The 25,786-nt window shown below is 38.9% G+C and overlaps 1 protein-coding gene across 10 annotated transcripts in view; it reads right to left on the bottom strand.

Moving 5' to 3' along the window:
- KIF1B (kinesin family member 1B) overlaps nt 1-25,786 on the bottom strand; it is a 95,532-nt gene that overhangs the window by 44,004 nt on the left and 25,742 nt on the right. For 3 of the 10 annotated variants that reach the window (XM_062604538.1, XM_062604505.1, XM_062604530.1), the window contains exons 5-20: nt 24,215-24,280; nt 22,259-22,437; nt 21,387-21,498; nt 20,319-20,396; nt 20,010-20,075; nt 17,913-17,988; nt 17,560-17,638; nt 16,876-17,018; nt 13,138-13,271; nt 11,690-11,769; nt 11,067-11,142; nt 8,222-8,301; nt 6,744-6,850; nt 6,200-6,283; nt 4,467-4,647; nt 3,997-4,069 (exon numbers count right to left, since the gene is read on the bottom strand). In XM_062604538.1, coding sequence (XP_062460522.1) covers nt 3,997-4,069; nt 4,467-4,647; nt 6,200-6,283; nt 6,744-6,850; nt 8,222-8,301; nt 11,067-11,142; nt 11,690-11,769; nt 13,138-13,271; nt 16,876-17,018; nt 17,560-17,638; nt 17,913-17,988; nt 20,010-20,075; nt 20,319-20,396; nt 21,387-21,498; nt 22,259-22,437; nt 24,215-24,280 — 1,614 coding nt within the window. Of the gene's footprint in view, nt 1-3,996; nt 4,070-4,466; nt 4,648-6,199; nt 6,284-6,743; nt 6,851-8,221; nt 8,302-11,066; nt 11,143-11,689; nt 11,770-13,137; nt 13,350-15,693; nt 15,736-16,875; nt 17,019-17,559; nt 17,639-17,912; nt 17,989-19,270; nt 19,289-20,009; nt 20,076-20,318; nt 20,397-21,386; nt 21,499-22,258; nt 22,438-24,214; nt 24,281-25,786 lie in introns of all 10 variants that reach the window. The other 7 variants (XM_062604462.1, XM_062604514.1, XM_062604496.1 and 4 more) reach the window with 5 other exon arrangements.

The raw sequence follows: 25,786 nt of genomic DNA, 5'->3' as shown, positions 1-25,786 counted from the left end.
AAAATAACCAAAATTAAAATTGTAAGAAAATGGAAAAGCTAAACAAGAAGTAGCAGGCAAAGAAAACTAAATCAAAAATCAAAATAGAACAAGTGATAAGGAACTCCCTGAAGACTGAGCGTTAGGACATTAAAATGTATCTTCAAGAGTCATGGACTGTCAAAATTGGAGCTCTTCACTAAATTAACATTATATTTAAAAGTCTCATCATCTCAAAATACCAGATAATCTCAACTCTTCCCTCCCAATCCCTTCCAAAAATCTTTAAATAAATCAACTAAAACCAAGTTCCTAATGAAAAAAATACTGAAAACCAAGTGTAAACTGCACTTCACACATGCTAGAAAGACATGCAAGTCCCCGCCACACACATTTGCCTTGGTGCCTGCTGTTGCTTCTTTCAGCAAATCCTCCCCAGGTAGGTGAACACAACAGCCATCATAGAAGATGTCATGAGCAGCCAGAGTAAGTCGGGTTAACACTGGTTAGTAACGTTGCACGTGGTTGCAGGGATGCTCAAGTTTAGAATCCACTTCACTACAATAGCAGCCAGAGAAGTGTTAGACGATAAGAAAAAATGAAACAGAAGCAGCCGAAAGGTTCAATGTTAAAAGGACTGTAAGTGCCACTATGACAGGTGAAGACAGCGGCTCATACTCCAAGACTTGCTACAAGCTAAAAGGATATCCAGAATCAGAGTTTCAGAGGTGGGTTGTGGTTTGCTTTTTGGGGTTGTTTTTTCCCCCCCCTTTTGTCACCTTGTTGCTTAGTTTAAAGCAAAGCCAACATTAACAGTCTTGTCTGTCCGAGGAATGTTTCAGAAGAATGAAGCAGTAATGACTTATTGGGTTTATATGTTGTTTTAATACAAATTCTCTATTTGATATCCTTGATTTGTCCTCTTCTCAAACCCTAGAGCCTGGAGCTTCCACACACTTGCTACGAATTATGCGTGTTTTGCTTCTTCATTACAAGTTTTCCACCTTTTGCTAAATGATTTTTAATGAGCAGTGCTTCAGGTTTCCATACGCTAGGAATGCTTGTTCAAGTTTACTGCCACCAGAAGTTAAGGATATCCATTATTGCTTACTGCAACCAGGAATTAAAATCAGCCTACTTTTCTTTAAAGGATTATTAAGACATCTCTTTAATAAACAAGAAGTCCTACATATTATTGTAATCCAAACATCTTCAATAAAACACAGCATTTGGTCTTTAATAAACCTCTATCTAACATCCCTATTTTTTCACATAATAATAAAACATAAGAAATCAGGAATAATAACAGCCAGTTACTCTAAAACCAAAGGAAACCCAGGTCACTGACTCAGAACCACAGGTTCCTAAACTTAAAGACCACGAAGAATGGGGAATACAATATAATTTGTTTTGGGAATGATGAAAGAGAATAGAAGAAATACTGCTCTGTTCTATGGGTAACAAGCTCCACAGCCTAAGATTCACATTATTTGAGCCTCTTGTGACTTAATGTATTTTTAATATTTCAGAATAGCATTAGAGTATCAACTTCTAGTTTAGGTCAAAATAGAAACAAAACACTGATTCAGAAACAGAACATAAACTCTTTGTGAGTTTACAGCTGACAGAATTTGTGGCCTAAGGAAACAGCAGCTGTTAACATACTGCATATTGTAGTTGAAACAAAAGATGCCCTGGAGGAAGACACTGTACAATGTGCACGTTCATGGTTACATCCAGAAAGGCAAAACATGAACTACTAAACATTAAGTCACAAGTTCCACAGGATTATTCTTATAGGTTACAAAAATACCATATTACTACTTATGGGTAAAGCATGCCTTGTGTATAAAAAGCTAATTAAGAGACACTCTGTGGTCATTGCCCTATGTGCACTCAGAGGTTAAGCAGACCAATACTGGTATATACCCACATTCTAATATCAAGTGGTCACAGGCATTATGACCAAGAAAACCAGGAAGATAATTTTAGCACTGTTAAACACATTGTCACATTCCATTTGTAAAATGGAGAATGATTATTTCTATTCCCTAGTAATAGTGGTTGGAAAATTGGTTGGAATCTCAGCACAAACCCAAAACAATCTGGTAAACAGGACCAGCCAGCTTCTTATATCCAAGATTATAGTCCAAGAAAAATATCTCTATTACAATATCAGTCTTACATAGCAGTAAGTTAGAGAACCTGATATTGCAGCTGGATATCACAGCAATGTAAATACTTTTAAGGTACACAAGCTGAAATGCATTCCCAGATTTCCCAATCATTATTCAACGACTGTTGCATGAATGCATTAATCCTGTCCATTCCAGACTCTGCATATGGTGACACAGAAATGATGTGTCAAGAAGTTGTGCTGTCATCTGAAATATTCTTAAGCATTGTGATAGGCAGCATACTGCTTAACAGACCAACGATCTCATTTAATATGACCCCTTACAACTAGGTATGGTGTCCTTCAGGAGCTACATGAATAATGCATGTAGGATAGTCTTCCACCTTTGTCCACTAATTGAAATCAGCCAGAAGAAAATCAGCTTAAAGAAATCAGCAACTTTATTACAGTATTAAACAACCAGCTATCTAAAGAACTTCCCCTTAATCTTATGCATATGGGGAAACAAATTCCCTTCACACTTTCATAAATGCAGCTTTATCTGCAGCAGGTCCCCAGACAGCCAACTCTCACATCTTTAATTCACACAATAGATTAGCTTATGCCTACCAGCTAAAATTTAATGGAGGGAATTCCATTACTTGCATCTCCTTTACACACCGAACAGAGTTTTGCCTTCCTACTTTCAGCTATGCCAATTTTAACTATAAAAATGCAGAGATGAAATGTTACATTAGTCACATCTTGACTTCCTTTTGGAACAAAGTGTTGCTTCGGTTCAAACTCTGCCACCACTCCTCTCCATCCAAGAAATTAGCCCCTTGCAATGACATAACTGGAGATGCAGAAGTCTTTAAGTGTATAATATAAGCTTTAAAATAAGAATTTATGCAGCTTCTGCCTGTGGAAGCCACAGTACTTTACCCCATTCTGTTTTGGGAAGAAGAGGGAGAGCTCTACAGTTTAAAACCCAGAATGCACTTAACCCACAGTTTTTAGTGGTCTCAGACTAATACTACAAGCAAATGAATCCCAATTTTGAGATTTTTATGAGAATTCAGGCACAATTACATTTGCGTTCTGGCTAAAAGACAACCCAATGCAGTTAAAGCAGAATCAGGAGACTCAGAGTTCCTAAGGTTATCTAGGTTACATTCCTGGGCTTGGTTTTAAAATTCACAGGGTGCTTGAGGACTGCATGAATTTCTACTTGTAATGCACTTCAGAAGACACTTGTTGTGAGAAGACTGAAGTCTTCCTATGTCAGACTGAATTTATCAGACTTCCTATTGAAGAAATAGGTGGAATTTCCATTGTTCTGAGCGAGTTAACATTCCCTTAGCTCCTTAGTCATAACCCCACCATCGGCATGTGTACCATTAAGACCCTTAAAAGGAACTCCATGCAGGGGAGGGAGAAGGGTTAAAACATGCACAATGCAGCAACATTTTCAGACATCATTCAAAAAAATAAACCTAGTGTAACCATGTTCTAGGAATCTCTTTGATAGCACAAAATTAGTGTGTTCTGGTGATCCAAGACAAAAATAAAGGCAAACATCCCAAGAAGTAGCTGGTTAGACTACTGTAAAGGTACTTCAAAAAACGCAAGAGCATAGAAATGCCCTTCTTTCAGGTTAAGTTGCAAGAAATCCAACCTGTCTCAACAAGAGACTCTTCATTGTCAATTACAATCTCTGAATTAAGATGAAGGAGCTCATTCACACTGGTAATAATTCACTGTAGACACAAAGTATTTGAAAGCAAAGAGAGAACTGCATTGTGCAGACAACCCAAGCAGGTTTCCTAAACTTTCAGCTAAGCAAGGACAGGAATTACTGTTTGCCAAAGGTATAGGTAATCTGAAGTAAGGACACATACCAGCCTTTGCTGCTCCAGCAAGAGATCAGCTTCCTCCTTCTCTTTCTTATACAATATCTCCATTTCTTGTAATCTGGAGATGAACAAAAGAATAGAAGTAGTCAAGAGGTCATTATCTTCATGCTAGTGTGCTCTATATGCACAACCCACTCAATTACAGTTACAAGAGTAAAAGTCACTCCACTTTAAAAGGAACTGTCACTTGTCTGTTATAGAAGTGTAACTTCTGATAACTGCAGTTCAGCCCTTCACCAAAAGGTCTATAGGGTCAGTAGCAAGTGCTTACCTGTGGTTTTTAAAGGAGCTACAGCACTGAAACACTGAACTGAAATAGGGAAGCTTTCTGAACTTTCACAACAGGGAGCAGAGATGCTATGTAGCAGAACGTAGCTTTAGGTTCTGCAGAGACACCACCCAAATAACCTACATCTGCCTCCTTGTTTCAGGTAGAACTTTGAGTTATTTGTTACCTTTTCTCCATCTCCTGCTTCATGTCAATGCCCTGCTTCTCCAGAAGCTCCCTCTGAGCAAATGTCCAGTCAACTGGCTCAGAGGGAGTCTCAGCTGATGGCGTTTTCTCTCTTTCTGCTCGTGCTTGCTCTGGATGGTTGAATCTGAAGACATGATTTTTACCCATGATGATACGATTGCCTAAATATAGGAACACAAATTAACTCTTTCAGGTAAGGATTTCAAAACTATTGGACAATATTACTGAATGATTCATCCCATTTATCCTCTGGAATGACAGCACTGCCCTATAAGGATTTCTGTGTACACTGAAGTTAAGTACATGACAAGAAAAAAACAGAACTCCTGGTTTGTACAGAACAAGCCACTGCTGATAAGCAGTGCTCAGAAAGGTCACCACCCTCATGGGTCTGACCTAATATCCCAGCAGAGTTCATAAAAAATTAAAGGACAAACTTGGAGACTGACCAACAGTTGCAATAAATAAACCATATCGTGAAATTCCATCTCCCTCCTCCAGTGACAGAGCCAAAACATGGACAAAAGCCACTTCAGCAGAATTTTCAGCTTGGAAAAGCCAAACTTCAAACACTAGAAGGCACGGTGCCTGCTTTTCTTTAAGATGTGATTAACGTATCCTAATCAGTGGGATTTATGGAAGGATTTTATAGCTTTTATACTAATGTCAAAAGAGCTGAAGAAATCTAATATTAAGTCTTTCACTGAAATCCTAGAGATACCACATGTGCACAAAGCCTAAGACGTGTGTGATTAAAGCCAGCAGAATGTCTCTGCTCCTCCAGAGAACATATTAATGTAGTTAATTTTAAAAAGGCATCCTAGTAAATAGACCTCCAAAGCAACCAAAATTGCCCTTATTAATATATTACTAACATACAGGCTCTTAAAGATGTCAGAGACCATGTCTATATTCTAGTACTTCAATTATATATACATGCTTTCTTTGAAGAGAAAGTAATTACACTAAATGATAAACTCATGGTATTCAATATGAGCCATGTGCAGGCACTGAACAGCAAAAACTGTTCTTCCTTCAATTGTGCAGACTTGTGCTGCAGTCAGTAACACTCAGCTACATAAAAATACTCACTTGGTGCAAATAACCCAGAGGAGGGCTTTTTGTTTATTTTCTGTTTTTTAACAGTAATAAAATGGGAGAGGGACACAGAAAGCATCATAGCTTGAAAGAGACTAGTTAAAATCCATAATATAGGGAAATCCCTCCTCTGCAATTCCTCCCCCACATGTATTTCTAAAGGAATGTAGGAGACTGAGTGGGAAACCTAATGAGAGCAAAGAGAAGCTGTTGTACAGCAGAGGGTCATATCTGAGCTTTGCCAGGAAACTGGGAATTTTCCATTGGCAACTGGCAGTCTGTCTGCTCTGTCTCACTGAGACTGCCAAGGGCAATAGGCTTGGGCAAGAATGTATTTGAATAATATCAGGGTAAGCAGAAGGACAAGCAGGATGCTGCGTGGCAGTGAATATTTAAATACACTTACAACAAGAGTGCAGCAAAGAAGGAAAGAAAATTAACTGTGTGCCAAGAAAAGAATGGTACCTACTTTTGTTTAAAATGTACAATCCAGAAAGGCAACACTGCTGTCCTTTAACAGCACCCAGCATTCTCTGTACATGATGTAAATGTCACGTATGCAGCAGAACTCTGAGATGGAGAGTCTACAAAAGAAGCCATTCTAATATTTCTTACCTGAGCGCAACTGCACAGGCTGCACAACCCTCTTGCCATTAACATAGGTTTCTGATCGTTCACAAGGCTCCAAAGTAACAATAACTATGGAGAAAAGAACATTGACAAATGAGACTTTGGAGAACACTGTACAGAAACAAAGTGTGTGAACCCTAGAGGCCTCTCATTTCCTGCTCATCTTCCTGCTAATATCAAAGCAAGATACAGGTGAATCACTTCTTGATGCCATGTTGGCTAAAAATGAAACAAAGCCCCATGAGAAAATCAATATTACTGACATCTCTACATATTGCAGTTGGAAATTATCTTTTTCTGTTTGAATTTCCATGATTATAGTTAACCAAGATCAGAAGTTAACTCTTACACTGACTGGAGCCTGCAATTTGAAGCTATTACCATTTAATTTTCTTCCCCTAAGAAAACAGTGAGTTAAAACTGTTTACTTCAAGGACGAGAAACTTTCAAATGTCAGTATTCCCTGGCCAGCTATCAAGTGAGGAGTGAAAGATTCAGCAATATTTTGCCAGGAGAAGTAGTATTTTACCTTCACCATTGTTGTTCCTCTCACTTCGGAAGACACAGTGTTCTTCTTTGATATGAGCCCCACTCAATACAATGTCTTGCCTTCGCTCAGCATCAGCCTGGCCAACCCTGGGTACCACAGAAGATATTTCAAGAGCAGCAAATGAGGCACCTTCTACAACTCTGTAGGACAATGCAGCCCAGAAATATCCAGGAAAAACATCTAAACTATTATCACTATCCTTCAAGTGTATAGGTTTTAACTAGCACTTGACTCTGCATTGCAGAAAACCTACCAGATTTACCATGAACTGGAGGATAACTGGTTGACAAAAGGTAAGTTTCCTCTATCTTAAAAGATGTAATTTACAAAGATAATTGAAATGTTAAACACCTCTGGATTTAATGTGTTTCCTTCCCTTTTGTGCAGCCCCTTCTCCCTTTAGCAATGAAATGCAAAGAAGAAAAAGAAGTGTCAGGCACTTCCAGTGGTGGGTTTCACACTTCCAATCATCACCATTGGCACTTTAACAAAGGTGCAAAAGTGGCTCAGGAGACATTTGCTAAATAATCTGATGCCACAAGCAGTTTCCAGGAAGCAAGATGTTTGCTGTATCCCTGAAGTACAAAGATTTATGCCCATTGCTCAAATATCTGAGCAATTCTAGACATGGACAAATTAATTCTATATCTTAATGTTTATGAACAACTTGCTCTATTTACTACGTATTTCTAATGTCAACTAGCTAGGCCCAAAACTTAAAATGATTTCTTAAGCCTTAAGATATTCTATTCACCATTCTGTGCTGAATTCTCTGTGAGTTTGATGCTCTTTTCAGTAGATCCCATGTATATTAAGTAGTACCACACAACAGCACCTGTTTGTGCATTCTTCTCCATTTGGTCCCCAGGAATACACAAACTATGCAATCAAACATGGCTTAGTGCTCCAAAGATAACAAATATCACCTCCTCTTCTTCCAGATGTCTCAACAAGAAGTTTTAGAATAAAATCTGTTTTAAATTCCAAGTCTGGCAATTAAATTTAATCTCCCATTTGTGAATGCAGAATACATTACAGATAAGTTTATTTAAATAACAAAGTGAACACTCATCCATAATGCAGTTGCCTTTATCAAGTATTATGGTTTTCAAACCTCCATCCATCAAAATCTCAAAGGCATTTTCAGTAAGTTTTATTACTTTTGGTTTCCTAGATCTTGGAAGGGATACCAAGCTTTCTTTTACTGCCCAGGTGTAGTAATGAACTCCTCATAAAGTGACTGCACACATTATTTTCAACTTGAGGTTGTGCTTTAAAAGCAAAGTTGTAAAGACCATTTCTATACTTTTTCTACCTACAGCAATCTCATGCTTTATTTGTACCTGCAAGTTGAATAGCTCAAGGTACAATTATCATTTAAACTCATGGTGTCTTCAGCATGGGGATTTAAGCAAGCAAAGAAGCAGAGTTCAGAGTGTATTAGCACCAATCCTCACCTAGTAATGCCATCTTTGATGTAGTAAAGCAGACATTCAGACATGAGGGGATCTTCATTAAGGTTTACAAGATGAGGAGTCTGAAAGAACAAAAGATTAATTAAGAACTAAGGACCTACTTTAGGGCTTTCTCCCACAGCTGTGGAGGATGGATATTAATCCAGCAGTTTAGCTAGGAATAGTGAGGTTATTCCACAGTGCATTTTTTTCAAACATAACCTCCTGTAGTACTAAAGAGCATCACAAAGCATCAGCAGAAATACAGCTCAGATTGCTTAGTTATCTGAAATATATATGTATAGAAGGAACAAAGGCATCAGCTGTAAAATAAGATTTCTTGCAAAGTCTCTGTAAACTTTGGCAGTGGAAACCAAAGAGCAGAAAAGGTTGTTTCAGTAAAACATTGATGTGGAATTAGCTCTGGCTTTTCTTGGGCAATACACATCACGTGCTCATTTGGAAAAGTCTGTTAACATCAAAAGAAAATCTAAAACTACCAACATTCTCGGATACAAACAGCTAAGAAGCTCTTCATCTAAAGTTCTTCTACATTTAAATCCACTACAGTTACTCAACCAACCTTCTTTGGAGAAAAAACCCCATTGGAATCAGCAAACAAATCACAAGGCCTTGGTGTGAAAATCTAGCCAGTGAGATGGCAGTAAGCACAAGCACAAAAGAAAAGGCAAAAATGGTTAAACAGAATCAAAGAAAGATGGTAAGAGATAAAACTGTTAATAATCCACTTGGTTTTTGTTACCCTCAAATAGAATAAATTTAGGAAAAGGAAATAAATTTGGCTAAGAATCCCTAGGAACATCGCTTCCATCATCTTATTCTAGTTGCAAACTGTTTGCTTGAGAGATGTTAACAGCACTCAGTTTACAGCAGTTCCAAAATTACTGGATGCTCACAATGAAATTTGGCTATGAATGAAGTCTGTCAATTGCCCAGTGGAAGACTTGACTATAAAGACAAACAGGGAAAAAGCAAGACAACTTTTTCACTCCTAAAAATACAGGGGCCACCTAAACCGCAGCTGAAGATGTCCCATGTCATCATCAATATTCACTGCATTCAAATCAACATTTGGAGATGTATAAAGCCCTTAAATCAAGAGAAAACTGGAGAGAAATGAAATCCCAGACATAGTCAACTGCTGTAACACCGCTTTTGAGTTGTACCATTAGGACACTTTGAAAGTAATGCTGTACCCTATTCATACATGTTTTAGCATCTGAGTTCATTTACTTCATTAAATCAAAGTCTGAATGGGTCTTTTACAGGCAACAGAGAGCTCTGTAAGAAATTAAGCTCAAAAACTTGAAAAATGATGCCAGCAAAACTGGCTATTCATTCATTCTGAGATCTAGTATTCATCCACAGACAGTTACGTCTTCAGCTTTCTCCTGTACAGCGCTCTTCAAGCACGAGCTGAGCCTTCCCTGCTCCCATCTCTGAGTACAGCACCAGCAATTACATTTCCACGATTCATTTCAAGAAGTTTCCTGCTATCAACAGCAAATTTGGTAGATACAGCGATGATTGCACAATGTGATACCTTTTCATTTGTGATGTGGGCAACATTTACCTTAAGGAGTTCAATTTACAGCTTGGCTGGTAAAAACAGTGCTGTCCTAGCAGCATATGGTTAGATAGATAACGGTACCTCAGAAGTGCAAGTCTTTATACAAAACCCTTCAAAATTGCTATCTACATCTCCTAAGTTTTCACAATAGCAGCCACAGTTACTAAAAGGAGAACTAATGAAACTGAAGGGCAAGGATAACAAGGAACAGCAGCAGACAGGACTAGATTGGGAGTTTTACTTCTCCTAATGGGTAAATACTATCTATCTATCACCAAAGCAGTTACTTAACCCAGATGGCGTTTATACACAAACCTGATCAGCTGAAAATGCCCCAAAAGAGTCATCAAAAAGAGATGAGGGCCTCTGAGGGAAAATCTAAAAGCAGATGAGGATCCAGAACATGAGAGAAAGAAATGTAAAAAACCCTCAACGAATTAGCGTCTTTACAAACCTTAGGCAGTTCTGGAGTAGACACCAAAAGGAAATCAGACATAACAGTCTAATACTACTTCAAGTAAAGGATTAAATGTTTTAACCAACTCTGCTGTCCTATATTTCTGTGCGGTACCTCTAGGTAGGTCCCTGTTTAACCTTAGCTCAAGCTTGTTACACGCTTGCACATGCAAGTTTCAGGCTACAAAAGGATTAATAAACAAATTCAAGGAAGAGCACCTAGACAAGACTTCAGACTTCTCTGGATATCTCAGAGAAGAATAGATAAAGTACATGATGAAAGTCACAGCTACTGCAGAAAATGGCAACAACAACGCAATAGGCAGCATTTTCAGTTGCTACCAAAGCACAGGTTTTCTAATGGAAGGTACAAAAAGTTCAACCATTTTTGATATCAGCATGATATCCAAATCCCATGAGCTTTTCATGCTGCTCCTATTCCATCAATGTCTTAGACTAGCACATGCTTCCCTACCTTAATGACTAATTAAAGCTACCACAGGCAATTCTGCAGCTCCCTAAAAGCATTAAGTACTGTGTTGCATCACTTGCAGGAGGAAGTGTCCAACTTCATTATTATAGGTAAAATAACCCTTGGAGTGTTTTGAGAGATTCTAACACTAAACCTATTTCCACAAAGATATTTTAAAATGAACTTGATCCTAAGGGTCCAAACCTCACTTATGTGCTTCTTACATGAATACACACATCCTTATGTGAGTGGCAATCCCTCATCACCCTCTCCTTCCAGACTGTTCAGCCCTTCAGGGACATGGTGCAATAGTTATCAATTTTCTCTACCTTTTTAGGTGAAAAGACTCCTAGTGTTCCTCCATCTTCCCGAATGGCAACTCCCATTTCTGCCAACAATGCCTCCCTGAGAAAGAAAAGAAAGATATTTACCATATTTTAGGCTTCTTAGACAAAATAAGTGCTAATGAAAGCCACATTAGACCTTCAACCAGCCTATCCAGTGACCACAGAGCAAGAACTGTCACCACCTCGTAACACAATAGGGCAAGTTTCTAAACTTTGCCCTAGAATTAACAGGCCTGCAGAATGGCAACAGCAAAAATGTTGGAGGTTTAATAGCATTTTAGGGCAACAATATATGACAAGCTAAGTATAATTTTTGGAATGTAAGAGAATGTTGAAAGGGAGATAGAAGTAACCCAGATTCCATGCTGCTTCACAGCAGAAGCCAATGTAGCAGTAGCCAATGTTACCTGATTTACATCAGTAAACACACTTTAGGGAAGGTAGGAAAAATACATGGCTATCAGCATTGCCCCTACAGTCAGCAGAATTATCTCTAAGCACTACTGTGCTGTTCCACTGCTTTTGAACAGAATAACATCCTCAATTTTCCACACTTCTCTGTCTTCTAGGGACCATCCACATCTACAGCACTTCCGATGCCTGACCTTTCCATCCTAATGGCCTCAGTTTTCCTCAGCTTCTCTTCCCATGTTTCATTCAGCTCTGCAATGATCTTCTCAGATTCCTGTGTGAAAATCCCAGAAGGCTCGTTACAATTCCTCTCAAAGTTCTTTCCAGAGTACACAAAGCAGTTAAAGCTTGTGCTCAGTTCTAGACCTCAGATTTATTCCGGGTATCAAACCTATTCTCAGTACTTCAAACCCCTAAATTGTCTCCTCTTTAAAAGGGTAAACAGATTCCAAAGCAAGCAGAGATGAAAAGACAACGTCCTGCCTAACCACAGTCAGATTTTGATTTCAACCACCTCATTTTTTTCCCTTTCCCCCACCTTTTTTTATATTCTCTCTTCCCCCCCACCCCCTTTTTAATTTAAATCTGATTTACAGACATCATTCAGTAACTGGATGCCAAAGCACTGCAGAGACCACACTGTTATTTCCACGGCAACAGCGGCTTTCCAATCGGAAAGGGATATGCAGTGTGTGTCCCAGCCCATTCCAATCCCTGTGGCAGCGTTTCATGGACAAGACATGAGAATGAAGCAGAGATTCAACACGGCCAGCTCTCCCCACTCATCCACCCATGGAGACCAGGGGGAGAGCTTTCATAAAAATCAAGAAATACTTCACTGTAATGCACTTCTGATGCGGTTCAATTCTATGCAGAACTGGGACAAGGCTGCTATTGTCTGGGTACAGCATGCTATTCTGTGTGCTTCACATTTTAATCTGTGGGGGCTGGGTGAACACAACAGTGGCAGGATTATTCTTCCTTGTTCCTTTCAACTTGGGGGTAATTTGGTTTTCTGAAAGCTGAGGGCATTTGCTAGGCAGACTTTGTCCACACTAGTGCTGACCAGGCCTCCTGAAGTCTATACTTATGACCACATTTCCCATAATTACCACAGCATCAGAGGACTTGCAAACACAAATCAAGACTTTCATTTATAATTTACTTGTACCTCCAGACTACAATTAAACTTAAGCAATTCTAACAAGAAAGGCTGTGCATGAACACAGCTTCTAGCCCACCACAGTTAAGTGCCCTTTTAAAGGTGCAAGTGGGTTTCAGACAGCTTCCTACAGGAGCAGCAGCATACTTGATTTATTTATGAAGGAAAGTTCCCCAGGTTCACTGCTATTTAGCCTTGGACAAGGGGTAACGGGTTAAAACTTAAACAGGGGAAGTTTAGATTGGATATAAGGAAGAAGTTCTTTACTGTAAGGGTGGTGAGGCACTGGAATGGGTTGCCCAGGGAAGTTGCGAATGCTCCATCCCTGATGGCGTTTAAGGCCAGCCTGGACAGAGCCTTGGGTGATATGGTTTAGTGTGAGGTGTCCCTGCCCATGGCAGGGGGGTTGGAACTGGATGATCTTAAGGTTCTTTCCAACCCTACCTATTCTATGATTCTATGATCTACAGCAATACCTACCTTCAAACGCTCAATTGCCTCTTCTCCTCCAGGTGTCGACATGATTCTTTCCTGTATACTGGACACAGATGTTATGCCCACCTGACTACTGAGAGAGCAGGAGGATGGAGATGCAGTGAGAGACCCCATGGAGGCTGTGGAAAAATTGCCAGGACGTTGATTCTCGGAGGCTAGCAAGTATCTATGTTTATTGTTCTGAAAATCTTTCAAATCTGGGAGAAAGACACACAGACAGAGGGAAGGCAGGGAGATGGGGAACAGGAAAACAGGAAGAAGGAAGGAAGAGGAAAAAGGAAAGGAAGGAAACACCAGTGTAAGAGGAAAGCATTTAAGCAGCAACAAGTTTTGTAATTTTTAGATGGCAGTTCTGAAACAAATCTTTTAATATTAGTATCCATAACATATGGGTAACTCAGTTCAGACCCTGAGGACTACCAGTAAGGACCATCATAGACCATTTTGATAAAAAAAGCTTGAAAAAAAGTAATTTACACACATGTCAATAAATAATCCATCCTATTCCCAACTAAACACTAAACTGAGCACCACACAGCTCAGACCAGGAGCAGAGAGTCAGGGATATTCTCAACTCAGCAAAACATTCACTTCTGGACTCCTTTAATCTAAAGTCATGACTAAGTAAATGTTTGTCACAGGAGTGGTTCTGCTGCTGAACCACCCAGACCACAAAGAGCTACCCCTCCTTAAGTTCTCACAGAGGAGTATGTAAATCACCTTCAGTCCATGATGGGGAGAACAGAACACCAGTCCGTAACAGCATCATTATGTTACTTCTTAACCCTCCTTATCTGAAAAATGGAAAGCTAAGACACCTGATCAGTGAAATATCTGATAAGGTTCTCGTACTTCAGAAGGTGCTTTAAAGCTTTTTGGTCTTAGTCGATATGAGGAAGGCCTTAAAAATCCCCAAAACTTAGTAAGGCAGCTTTTGTAGCCTGAAAACCTGGAGGTCTGAAAGATGCCTCCTTGAAAGACTGAAAACAAGGAAAAGGTGAATGACTGATCTAAGAACAAGTATCCAAAGGCAACTTATTTTAATCAAACTTGGTTTCTCAGCTATGTCTGTAAACCATACCCTCAGAATAACCACACACACCCCCAAAAACATCTTCTAACTTGGAAATACCAGACAACTAAACAGCTCAGTTTTAACAATTTTGATAGCTTTAAATGCCATTAAAAAATCCTTTAAAATAAGTATCCTCAGGAAAGAAACAGCTCAAATCAGACCTTGCAAGTTATAAACAAGGGCTTCACATTTACAAAAATGAGATGCTTGCCCAGACATTGCATAGATTTCCATGTCCTCCTACATCTCCTCTACTCTTCCCCTGGACAATTCTGCTATTGTCAGCCTTATGCCCTAGTTCACTCCACATTCAACCTGCTGTTTCAGCCTCATAAAACATGACTGCATCAAGTCAGTTTGAAAACCACCATCTGCAAATACAGGAAGCAGGGGTGGGAGTTTACCAGAAGAAAAGCAGGTTAAGGAAAGGGAATGCCATCGGGATGAGGAAAGCAGGCATGAGAGAGCAGGGAGGATGAAGTCTCGAGAGGCCAACAGACACATGCACCCCTGAAGATAAAAGAAGTGGCACTTGCAAAAGCTTTCAGTTGCTGTGACCATAGGGAACCAAAAACCCTCAACGTCATGCACGCTTCTCCTGGAGGCTGCAGCTTTCACACAGATGACATATGCACACGCTGGAAGCAGCATCAGAATGTAAGACAAGGCCAAGATGAGTCTTTACACCACCAGTAGCTTTAATTCTAGGAAATTTCAGACAGATCTCTTCCAGTTTATACTATCTGAGTGAGGGTGAAGAAAACTGACTGAAAGAGTTTAAAAAGCCCACCAACCCCTAATCCCCATACATTTCTCCTGCAACAGACTAGGTATATTTCCCTTTTCCAGAAGCAAACAGTAGAACATAAATTAAACGCTATTTGCTGACTTTTTTAACCCTGTTCAGTTAATCATCTGCAACCAAGTATTTGAGCTCAAATAAGTGACTTTCATAAGGTGCTCATGTTTTTAAAGAGACCATATAAATAAACAAATCTCTGTCTCCAGGAGGAACTGGTAACATTTCCTCTTGAAATAGATATATTTATATATCAATAGATGTATTTCAAACAAACCCTTCTAGGTGGAAAAGAGATGCTGAAAGGCCAGAAGCTAAGTGTGTGGAAGCTGTTTCAACTAACTTCAGAAAGAGTTCAGAAAATGATTTTCCAGTTCCAATCTAAACTGCTGGCTGTCATGAAAACAGACTAAAGAACTAGTACTCTCCTTTCTATATCCTGCCAGAAAGAAAGCAATGAACATATGTTGTATTTGAAACACTGCACTTCTGTTTGACTGTCAACTCAATCTAAGAATGCTGGTTAAGCTAGTTTCCATGAACCGGCACTGCATTCCACAGTGAGTGTTCTGTCTGGGATTTCCCCGTGAGAAATGCTGGCATGCAAAGCTCAGTTAAAAGCTGATCCAGAGAAAGCAGGTTAAAAAGAGAACCACACAATACACACATTTGCCTCCACTTCCAGAGTATTCATCTCCCATTGGATCAACTGAAAGGAAGCAGGAGGGAAAACACAAGAAGGATCAAAATTGAAGGTTCACTAGGACACAGGAAGGGAAGAAAATACTACTTGGTATTTAAAGAAACAAAATACAATTTTCAATAGCACAGGTATTTTTCCAGTTTTGATTTAGAACCAAAAAACACAGACTGCACCAATCACATCACCACTTGCATTGCATTGTCTTCCGGCCCCATTCTCTTGAAAACAACCAAACAAAAAGGTAAATACATGTTACACATCTTTAAGCCGTCTGTGACTCAGTTAGGACTTCTGCTTCACCGGCAAATAAGCTCTGACAAATCAGAATCCAGTGCAACATTCACATTTTTTAAAGTCAAAGAATCTTCTAATCCACTGGAAAACATTCTGTGTTTTTATGGGCACTTCCTTCCCTAGGAATTAAACCGTTGTTCATAATAGAGAAGAACATATCAGCCTAAATTTTGGTTTATTTGCTTTGTTTGGAATGAGGCCAAGGAAAGAATTCAGGCACAAATGTGTTCTGGTGCTTTAAGAGGTTGCTGGCAAAGCAAACCAGCACAAGATTGCTCTGCCAACCTAACTCAAAATCTCGCCCCAAAAGAATTCATTATTTATTCACAAGCAGCTGTTTCATAGCTGGTTATTTTGAGATGACAAATGGTTTGTCACTCAGGACATTGTCTAACAGGAATTAGTCATCGTTTTCTTTTCTGAGCAAGGAGGGCACTGAAGCCAGGTATCAACTAATAACCTTAACCCTTTAAGGAGGAAGATGCTTTCTTTCTCAGCATGAAATTAAGCTTCTATCCTCCTTTTATTGGCAGCCAGACAAAAAACCCTCCATAACACATCAGGGCAACTCCTGAATGTGTAAGTTCTATTACACAAAATCTGTTCTACAGTAACAGAAAACTCAATTTCCATGTTTTTCCTTGAGAGTTTGAAGGTGGCCTCTCTAGACAATCCTAGGATGGACTGCTTAAAGACAGAACATGCTACCATTTCTAAAACCCTGTTCAAATTTAACATCAGCACCTACATTTAACTCCCTTGTTTTAAACCCCTTTGTCTCACAGGCCCAGCACTCCCTCCTCGGTAAGACAGACCAACCTCAAAATGGTAGGGTCTGTTTAATCCACTTACTGTCAATAATATCTCCCAGCCCTTGGGCACGCAGGAGATCCTTAAGCCTTGTCACCTCCTCCTTCAGCTCACGCACCAGCTTGGCATTGGGATCTTCATTGATAACAGCATTGCATTTAATCTGTTTTGCACGATCTGCATACCTGCAACCGGACCAAACCAGTGAAACCTTACACTGAGAATGTAAGCGCTTCTATGCAATGCAGGTATGCAGCAATAGAGAAGACATTTAGCTGCAGCTGTATGTCAGAAAAGAATCCTGGGTTACATTAAGCCATGCATTTGAATTCGTATTTAATACAGGGTACTGCTCCAAAAAGTCCTACTCAAGACAGATCAATAATATGTACAACAGACAATAGATTTTTCTTTCTCTCTTTCTTTATTCATTGCTTTGAACCCTCAGCTTGACCAGTGTGCTTAATTTTAGGGACCACACTGGAAAAGAACACACAAACACAAGAAGATGAGTTTGATTTTTCAAGTTAAGAGTAGGCAATAAACGCCTAGCTCCCTGTTCACACAAAATAGATCAGTTTTTCTCTTTCAGAGTAATTGAATTTTTGTATTGAGTCATCTTCCCTACAGATGTTCTTGAAGCATAATAACCCAAAAATCTGAGGACAGAATGTGGCTATTAGAGCTAACAGCTACTTGTATCCATCTCAGGTAAAAAGAAAGTACCTTAAAGTGCTCAAAGTTTCATCATAGTTTATGTCTGCTGGACTCAAAGCAGCAACCATCGCAGTTCTGGAGTTACCACCTACAACAAACAAGTAAGATTTCAGATGAAACTACAGTATTCATTAACAGCATTTTCAATAAATTACAGAATCCAACTATATTCTACATTCTAAGGAACATACCAAAAATCATAGCAAAGAGCTGTAACTTTAACCAAAGGTAGAACTATATGACTGAGATTTGATTAGCAAAATGATTTAACTTCATACTTGATACAAATATAAGTGAGTTAAAAGCAGCCAGAACATGGAATGAGAATTTTTTTCCTTACTGGCACAGGAAATCAGCCATACCTAGATTTTCTCGAAGAAGCCATGTTAGCACAGAATCCCTGTATGGTATAAAGTCTGTCTTCTTCTTTTTTTTACTCTACAAAGAAAAGAACACACCACTGAAAAACAGACATCAAAAGGAAAATTAAAGACACAAAAAATCATAGAACAGATATTAAAAGAACCGTGACAGCATCCACATAAGCTATCTGAACAGAGGGATGGCCCATCCTCAGTTGTACAAGTGATTATGAGACAAGATGCAACATATTCAGACATCTAACATGATGATAAGCAGTCCAGAGAATTCCCTTGATGCACTGCCTTCAAAAAGGTTTGCCTGTGCATGAAGGATATCTTCCTGACATTTAAGTTGTGTGTTTTAACACCATTCCGAGACAATTTAGGCAGTAAATTGTTCAGGGGAAGATTCATTTGTCCTTTGCTAGAAAAGTTACAGCTTTCAAGAGCAGTCAAAAAATCTATTACAGGAGATCGCACAGCTGCAGAGATACAGGTGTACAAGGCATATGACCTAAGCGTATCTACTTAGATACCCAAGTACTTGATCCCCAAATCACTGGTGACAGATTAGAACTTCCGCACAAGAGAGGAGGGCTTTCTCAGCACCTTTGGCAGACTTCCCCAGCTTCTCTATTTGATCTAAATGAAACAATGATTAACTCCAAAAGCTCTATAACAGAATGGGAGGCTTGGGTCATTTGTTTACTTGCACAAATAGTTAACAGGTGAGCATCTTGCTTCAAGAGATGCAACAAGTTTAATTCTACCCAACATTCAACACAGAATATGGCTTTGCAATAAAAGGCCTGATTATCATTTGTGTGAAACTCCTCTTAACACTCAAGAGGTGCTTAAAATGTGTTAGTCTTGCAATAGTTCTACTGTCCCTTACCAAAGGTGAGTAACCTTACAACGGATGAGTAAAATTACAAAGGGCTCTCAAGCATCAGATGCTAAAGCTGAAAACTAGAATTGACGCACCGCCTACAATCCATCATATGGGGTAAAGAAAAAAGCATGGACAGAAGAATTATGAAAGCAAAGATGAAGTTATCCATATGAGAAATAAATATTCCCAAGGTAAATCACCAAATCAGGAGCAGGAACACAATAAAAGAATATTCCTAAATACATACTTAAATGTGCACTTTTCATTACTTTATCCCCAACCTTAGAACATCTTTAAATTATAGTACTGATAATTTTCAGGCTTCATAACTACAATTTAGAGTCACAGAAATTTCTCAAGGATCTGACATAAAATATCCCTGCTCTTTGATTCCCAAACTGAAGAGAATAAAATCTTACTCTCAGGCAAAACAAGACAATATCCACTACTACTCAGACCATCATACCTTGCTGGTGCAGTTATCCTAAGTTGAAAGCATTAAAGAAAGAGGAAGAAAATACAAGATGAGCTTCTTAACAGAGGTTTATACAGAATTGCCATGTTAGCTTGGATAGTGTTCGCTTTTCTTGAGAAGCCCAATGAATGAGAAGAGTTTTCATAACAAAAAGACATCTAAAAAGCACTTAAGTATACTCAACCTGCCCAAGTTGTTGAGAACTCACTTTGAAAAGAAACAGCAGTTTAGGCTTTTTTAATAGCAGTTGACTATAAAAAAAACACAAGTATTCTTTTGAACCTACAACACTGTGTTCAACATATGCTCACTCAACTCAACAGATTATTAAGTCTTGCCATTGAAAAAAAGCCAGTGATAATCAACTCTATTGCTAAAATGTTTAATAACAAACCTGCAGTTAGTTTTCTAAACTTATTCTTTCAAATAAACTGCTCTACAAAACTAAAAGCTTGCTACTTGAACGTGTCTTCTACATAAACAATAGCTTCTTTTGCAAGGCTTCCTCACAGCTAAATAAACCAATGCTTCAACCTATCAACAAAGCTTCTACCAGCCTGCATGACATTCACAGAATACTACCAACACTATTCATCCACCAAAATACACACAGCTAATTTGGCTCAGAATGCTAAGCCAAGAACATGAATGATTCTGCTGCACAGTTTTTACTGTCTCAGTTTTACAAGGTTTGAATAGGTCATTGCAGGTCACTAAATGCTGTACTTACCACTTCAGCCAGTGCTGAAATAACTTTGCCCAGAGTTGTGAGAGACTTGTTTATATTTGCTCCTTCCTGGGGAAAGAAAATCCAGTATTATATAGTAATTAGAATTGTTCAGCCATGAACCTCTGCAGGCTAAACAAGCCAAATCAAACCCATCATCAGAGAGGAGAAAAAGTCTTAAGTTTTGCAACAATTTTTTCCATACTTATAATAGCAATTGTTTCTTTTCTTCATTATTTGTCAAGTGAAGAGCCCACATGAAGCTTATGCAGCCACTTCCCTTTCTTCCCCCCAACACTGATGGCCCAATACCTTTAATCGGGTTCCTTTGGCACCAGTTGAATCAGCTCGCTCACTCCCAGCTAGATCCACAAGGCTAATCTTGCTGACCTGAGGAGAGAAAGCACATCAACGATGAGAATTAGCTCTTGGTGAGCTGAAGAACAAAACTTTAAAGAATTCTATAGCATGAGAATAACTCTATTGTCTAAAGAAACCACCACAGTGTACTTAAAACTACAGTCAAAGTTTTCACAAGCTATTAGCTTGATGCTGTTATCTTATGGATCAGAGGTGTCTGGGATTATACTCTAGTTTAAGTATCAGCATACCCGTCTACCTATAAAGAGAGAATGAGGTCTTGCATGAACAGAGTTGAACAGAAGTCAAAACTACTGCTGACAGCACAAGAATCTCTTAAGAAGAGAAACTTCATGTTTCATCCTGACTCTAAAGACGTCAACAACAATGCACTGGCCTATCTAAACTGACCGGATGCCAGTTAATGATAGTTTTACAGGATGTGGTGTCTTCAATACATCATTTTTTTCAGATCTGTCCACAATAGGCAGTTCAGAAACACGAACATTACCTGTATTTCAGCTACTTCTGCATGCAGCTTCTACTTCACAGTAACACAAGGCAGAAAAAACTATCCCATGCTAAACAGTGTGCCTCCTTTTAAGATGCAAATTCCAACAAGTGCCTAAGTCTCACTCATTCCAATCCCTGTGCCCACAGAAAAGAACTAAGGAGGCAAAGATTGCACTGAGAAGCAAAACCACAGAAAGTTTTTGGAACAAGACTGGAAAATATTAACTTCCTTTATTTCCTATATCCCTCCCCACAGAATCTAGTCCTTAAGGCCATATTTCCCTACATCTCTATACTCTCATCCTGCACATATTCTCCATTTATATGTTTTTAGAATTAACATTCAAACAAAAACCCCATAAGGAATAAAAAGACCCTGTCAAGACACAGCCTTAAACAGAACATCAGAATATCCAATTAATTCTCATTTTATCATCATACTGCCAATAAGTCACTGCAAGGAAGATTTGTGAAAAACAATCAGAAAGCCACTTATTTGTAACATACCTTCTCTGTGGAAAGATTAGTTTCTGTGTCATGCTTCTTCTGAGTAAAGACAATTGTGAACACAGCATGAGAGCGGCTGCTGGTTTCATTCATGTTGGTAGCTGCCACAGTCCTAAAATATGAACAGATACAGACATGTTTAGGAAACAGTAGCCTCTGTGCTCTAAGTACAACTACCTGCAGGGCTGAAAGCAGCTGGGGAGGAATGAGACCAAGAGGCTGTACAGTTTATGTTCTGCCCTGGTAACCAAGACAAAGCCATCTTGAATGTTACTAACAAACCCTGTGATATTTCACTCCTGAATTACTCCCTTCTTCACCACAGCTTAAAGAGAGCTTCCTCAATCTGTGTACTCAGTAATCTACTTCACACTCAAGCACCCAAGAAAACACAAGCAGCATTACATCAATCTTTCCCACACACTGTTAAATGGAGCCTACAGCTGTCATGAAAACAATACTAATGAACCAGAACTGAAAGTTAAAATGGCAACTTAAGTCCTGGCCACTTGACTGAAAGAGGAGACTGCATTCACATGTGTATTTATACCAATATAGTGATAGAGTACACAACAAAGGAAGAACTAAAAGCCAATATAATTATCTACATACCTTATCTCAACCCATTACAAGCTTTAAATATCTATACAGTGATTTGCAGTGCTGTTTCCCCACACAAATCAATTTCAGCCTTTTAACAACATTGATCAGTGCACATTTCAGCAGTACTCCTCAGCTTGAGGAGTATAACAGTCTTCCTGAGCCTCTTTCAGAAGTGCCAATGCATCACAGAAGATATTTTAGATTTGCTGCTATATGCCAAATATCCCCACAACAGAGATAAAAATATACAGTGTGCCCTCATCACTAACCTGGCTTTGTTCCCAGCATCCATGAGGTCAGCAATGTCTGTGTAAGATGTGACTGCTAACTTGGACAGATCTTCCACATATGGTCCAAGCAGAGGATGTTCTCGCACCCGCAAATTGCCTTTGTTCTTCGGGTTCAACAAGTCTCTGACTCTCTCACAGTAAATCTCCATGTAACTCACCTGAAAACAGGAATTTGCATGGGCAATTTAGTGTTTCCTAAGGCTTCCTCTGAAAGCAGCCCTGTGGCACTTTGGAGTGCCACTGCACTTTGTGTAGTGGCACTTTGGAGTGCCACTGGTAGAAACTCCCCCAGTCCATTACAGGAATGCTGTAGGTGAGTGTCTCAGTTCATTTAACAGATTGAGACAATGGCAGAAGGGAAGAAAAGCCACTACTCTCATGCCTCAGATCTCCAACATAAGCTGCAGGACTCACATTCATGTACAGATCCCTCAACCATTTCAAAAAGCACTGGTGTTTAATTAAAAATTACACACTTGAGTCCAGACTCATCTTAACAGCTTTAATATGACACAGCAGCAAAACTGTCTTTGTAAAGAGGCAAACAAGACAGATGGTAGGAGGAATCTGCTTACAAGGAATCTCTCTTATGAGCCTCCAAAGCAAACTTAAGAAGGGAAAAAGAACTAATTTCTTTATATGCAGAAGCAACTTTTGATTCTAAGCTATCCCCACATCCTGCTGTATTCCTGAGTCATCAGTACAATCATTCAAACTATGGTAATCTGGAATCTGCACCCTTTGAAATAAATTATAAAACTTCTTTAATTCTTTAATTTCTATTTTTCTTGTGGCACTAGGCTTATCCCAGTCCAACAGGTACTTGGTAGCTGCAGCAGTGAAGATGTTAAATATTGAAAGAGACAGGAAGTTATTTACTTTCATCCTGTGGAAAGATTACAGATGCAAACTCAATCTCTAAATTTAGGGATTTAGAGATTGAAGATCTCGTTTTGTGTAAGTGCGGATAAATGAATTCTATACCCAAAACAGATCACAACACACTATTTATACATTTCCATCACTATTCCTGACTCCCTTTTCTGCTCATTTGTCAGATGTTTGTTCCTTTGGATTTCCATTATAAGAGACTATTTCTCTCTCTCACATGCACAAATCTATTCTTAGAGACATAATCAGAACAAGAAATAAGTCCGAAATAGTAAAAACATCAGGAAAATGTGGGAATCTTCTCATACACAAATCCTACGCCTGATATTCCTATGGTATTCAAGCATTAAGTCATCAAATGTTAATGAAATACAATTAAATGAAGTGTTAAAATGGACAGATTCAGGGCCACAGAACTAGTAATTTTCCAGTTCTGTAATTTAGAAGCAGCAGTGATTGGAGTTCCCATTTTTTAATAATAATCACATTTGAATTCTACCAGCTTTTCGTTCTTCCTTTCTTCATAGCCTGCAACATATTTGCATGTCAAGCCATTAACACTGATTTGGGGGGGGGGGGGAAGCCCAGTTAAAGACAGGAAATAGTCTATGAAGTGGCCGCTTTTATTTTTCTCTTCAAGTGGTGCAAGGAGACAAAACCACTTTCTACACACAACCCAATCCAAGTAAGGATAATTATTAAGAAAAAAAAAGTACTGACAAACTTCTTATGTATGCACAGCTTAAACAATTTTTCTCTGTAAACCAACCCTACTAACAGATGGCAGGTAAGACTGCGCTATGCAAACAAGTCCTGTGGGGAAATAGGGTATAAATTATGACTGTAACAATTGGCAAGGAAACAAAAAGTCCCAGACAGGGTTTTACTACATTTGCCTCAAACACGAAACAGAAAAGACACAAAGCTTAAAATAAGATGAAATTAAAAAACCCACAGCATCTTAATCCAACATCAATAATGCAGCACCCACGCTCAGTTTGATGTCCAGCACACAGATACTCTTTGATCCCTCACCATACTCACCTCTACAGAATATGACATTTCCTCATTGCTGTTGTCATTGATTTTCTCAAACAGTTCTTCACACAGCTGGAAAGAGATTAAACCTGAGTCAGAAATTAGTCTTACCTGACTGGTAACAAGTAACTACTGTGACATGTCATTAAATTGGCTTTAGATGGAAGGCAGAGGAAGAGAAAGAACTTGTTACAGTAACCACATACAGCTTCCCAACTCTACATCACTATCATTCAACCTTATTTTATATAGTAGCTCAACAACTGTTTTAGGTTTAACCAACACTGTTATTCTGTACTATAAAATAGAAAAAGTCTGTAACAACTGAAATGGGAAGCACTAATTTTAGAAAGGAATTATTAAAATCCTGAGTCCTCTCCTAGTCTCATAAAAACAGGTCTGTTTATTTAGTGTGCTGAGGCTCCAGGATTCAGATTTAAATCAACAGGCAGAAACTACTTCAAGATTTGTTAACAGTATCTTCATATGAAGGATGCTTTAAACAGTCTACTGCTTCAAGAGTGCTTGTCTACAAGTAACTGAAATGAAACACCTAAAATTGTGATAAAAGAAGAAAAGATGAACAGTGGGCAAGCCATGGATACCCATTTGTAGATTGCAAAGCATGGGTACAAAGAGGAATAAGAGTAGAAAGAGGTTTCTGGAACAGATTTCTACAAGCCATTGTATGAAAAATAGATTATGGAGAATATAGGCAATTTGGAAAGTACAAACTCTGAAGTATTCAGTCAACACATGGCTGAAGTACTGAAGCTCCGCACTAGGGACTGGCAGACAGGGAACTTTTGTCAACACCTAAGAATTTAATGTCAACAACCTATATTACTTCCACCATGACTGTGCTGTACCTTCTGTGTATGTGAGAACAGATTCAACAAGGTCTCCCTCAACAGACAGTTCATTTTGTACCTTTATGGGAAGGCTTCCTGGTTAAGTTGGAGGAAAATCATTTTGGTTTAAAACTATAGTAGATAACAGGAGCATTATTCAATCCACAGGAGCATTATTAAGTTAGAGGATTTTTAGGACAATATTTAGTTCGTATCTATTTGAAGTTTTGTAAAAACAAATAGGAATGCCAAGATTACAACAAAACATTTTAGCATGAAGCTGTTGTCACAGATTTTCAGCTCATTTCACCTGTTACACTGTAAATAAAGACACTGCTTAATAAAACCAAAATGGTTAGATGCAAGAATTCTGTCCTTCACCATGTTGCCTCTTCCAATGTTATTTTAAGCTAATCATCAGAACACTTGCAACCTATTTCAGGACTTACGCTCATGCTATTAACAAGAAAACAACACTCTGTGTCCTCTATTTCACACCTGTGGCATGGGGCCAATGTCTCCTGCAAACCTGCAGCAGAATGAGGACTCAAGCTGTTCAGCATATTTGTTTATCAAAACTGAAACCCAACCTCAGGTTTCTATTTTGGGAATGGAGGAACACACTATCTTCCAATGAACCTGCTTCACTGTCAGCACCTATATGCTGGGGAAGGCCTGAACAAGTGCCACACAACATACAGTTATAGGATACTACATTACAAAGTAT

Source organism: Pezoporus occidentalis, unplaced genomic scaffold (genome assembly GCF_034315485.1).
Source record: "Pezoporus occidentalis ecotype Australia unplaced genomic scaffold, CSIRO_AGI_Poc_V1 ctg119, whole genome shotgun sequence".
Taxonomy (NCBI): Eukaryota; Metazoa; Chordata; class Aves; order Psittaciformes; family Psittacidae; genus Pezoporus; species Pezoporus occidentalis.
The sequence above is the reverse complement of the archived record's forward strand: the minus strand, read 5'-3'. Positions and strand labels throughout refer to the sequence as shown.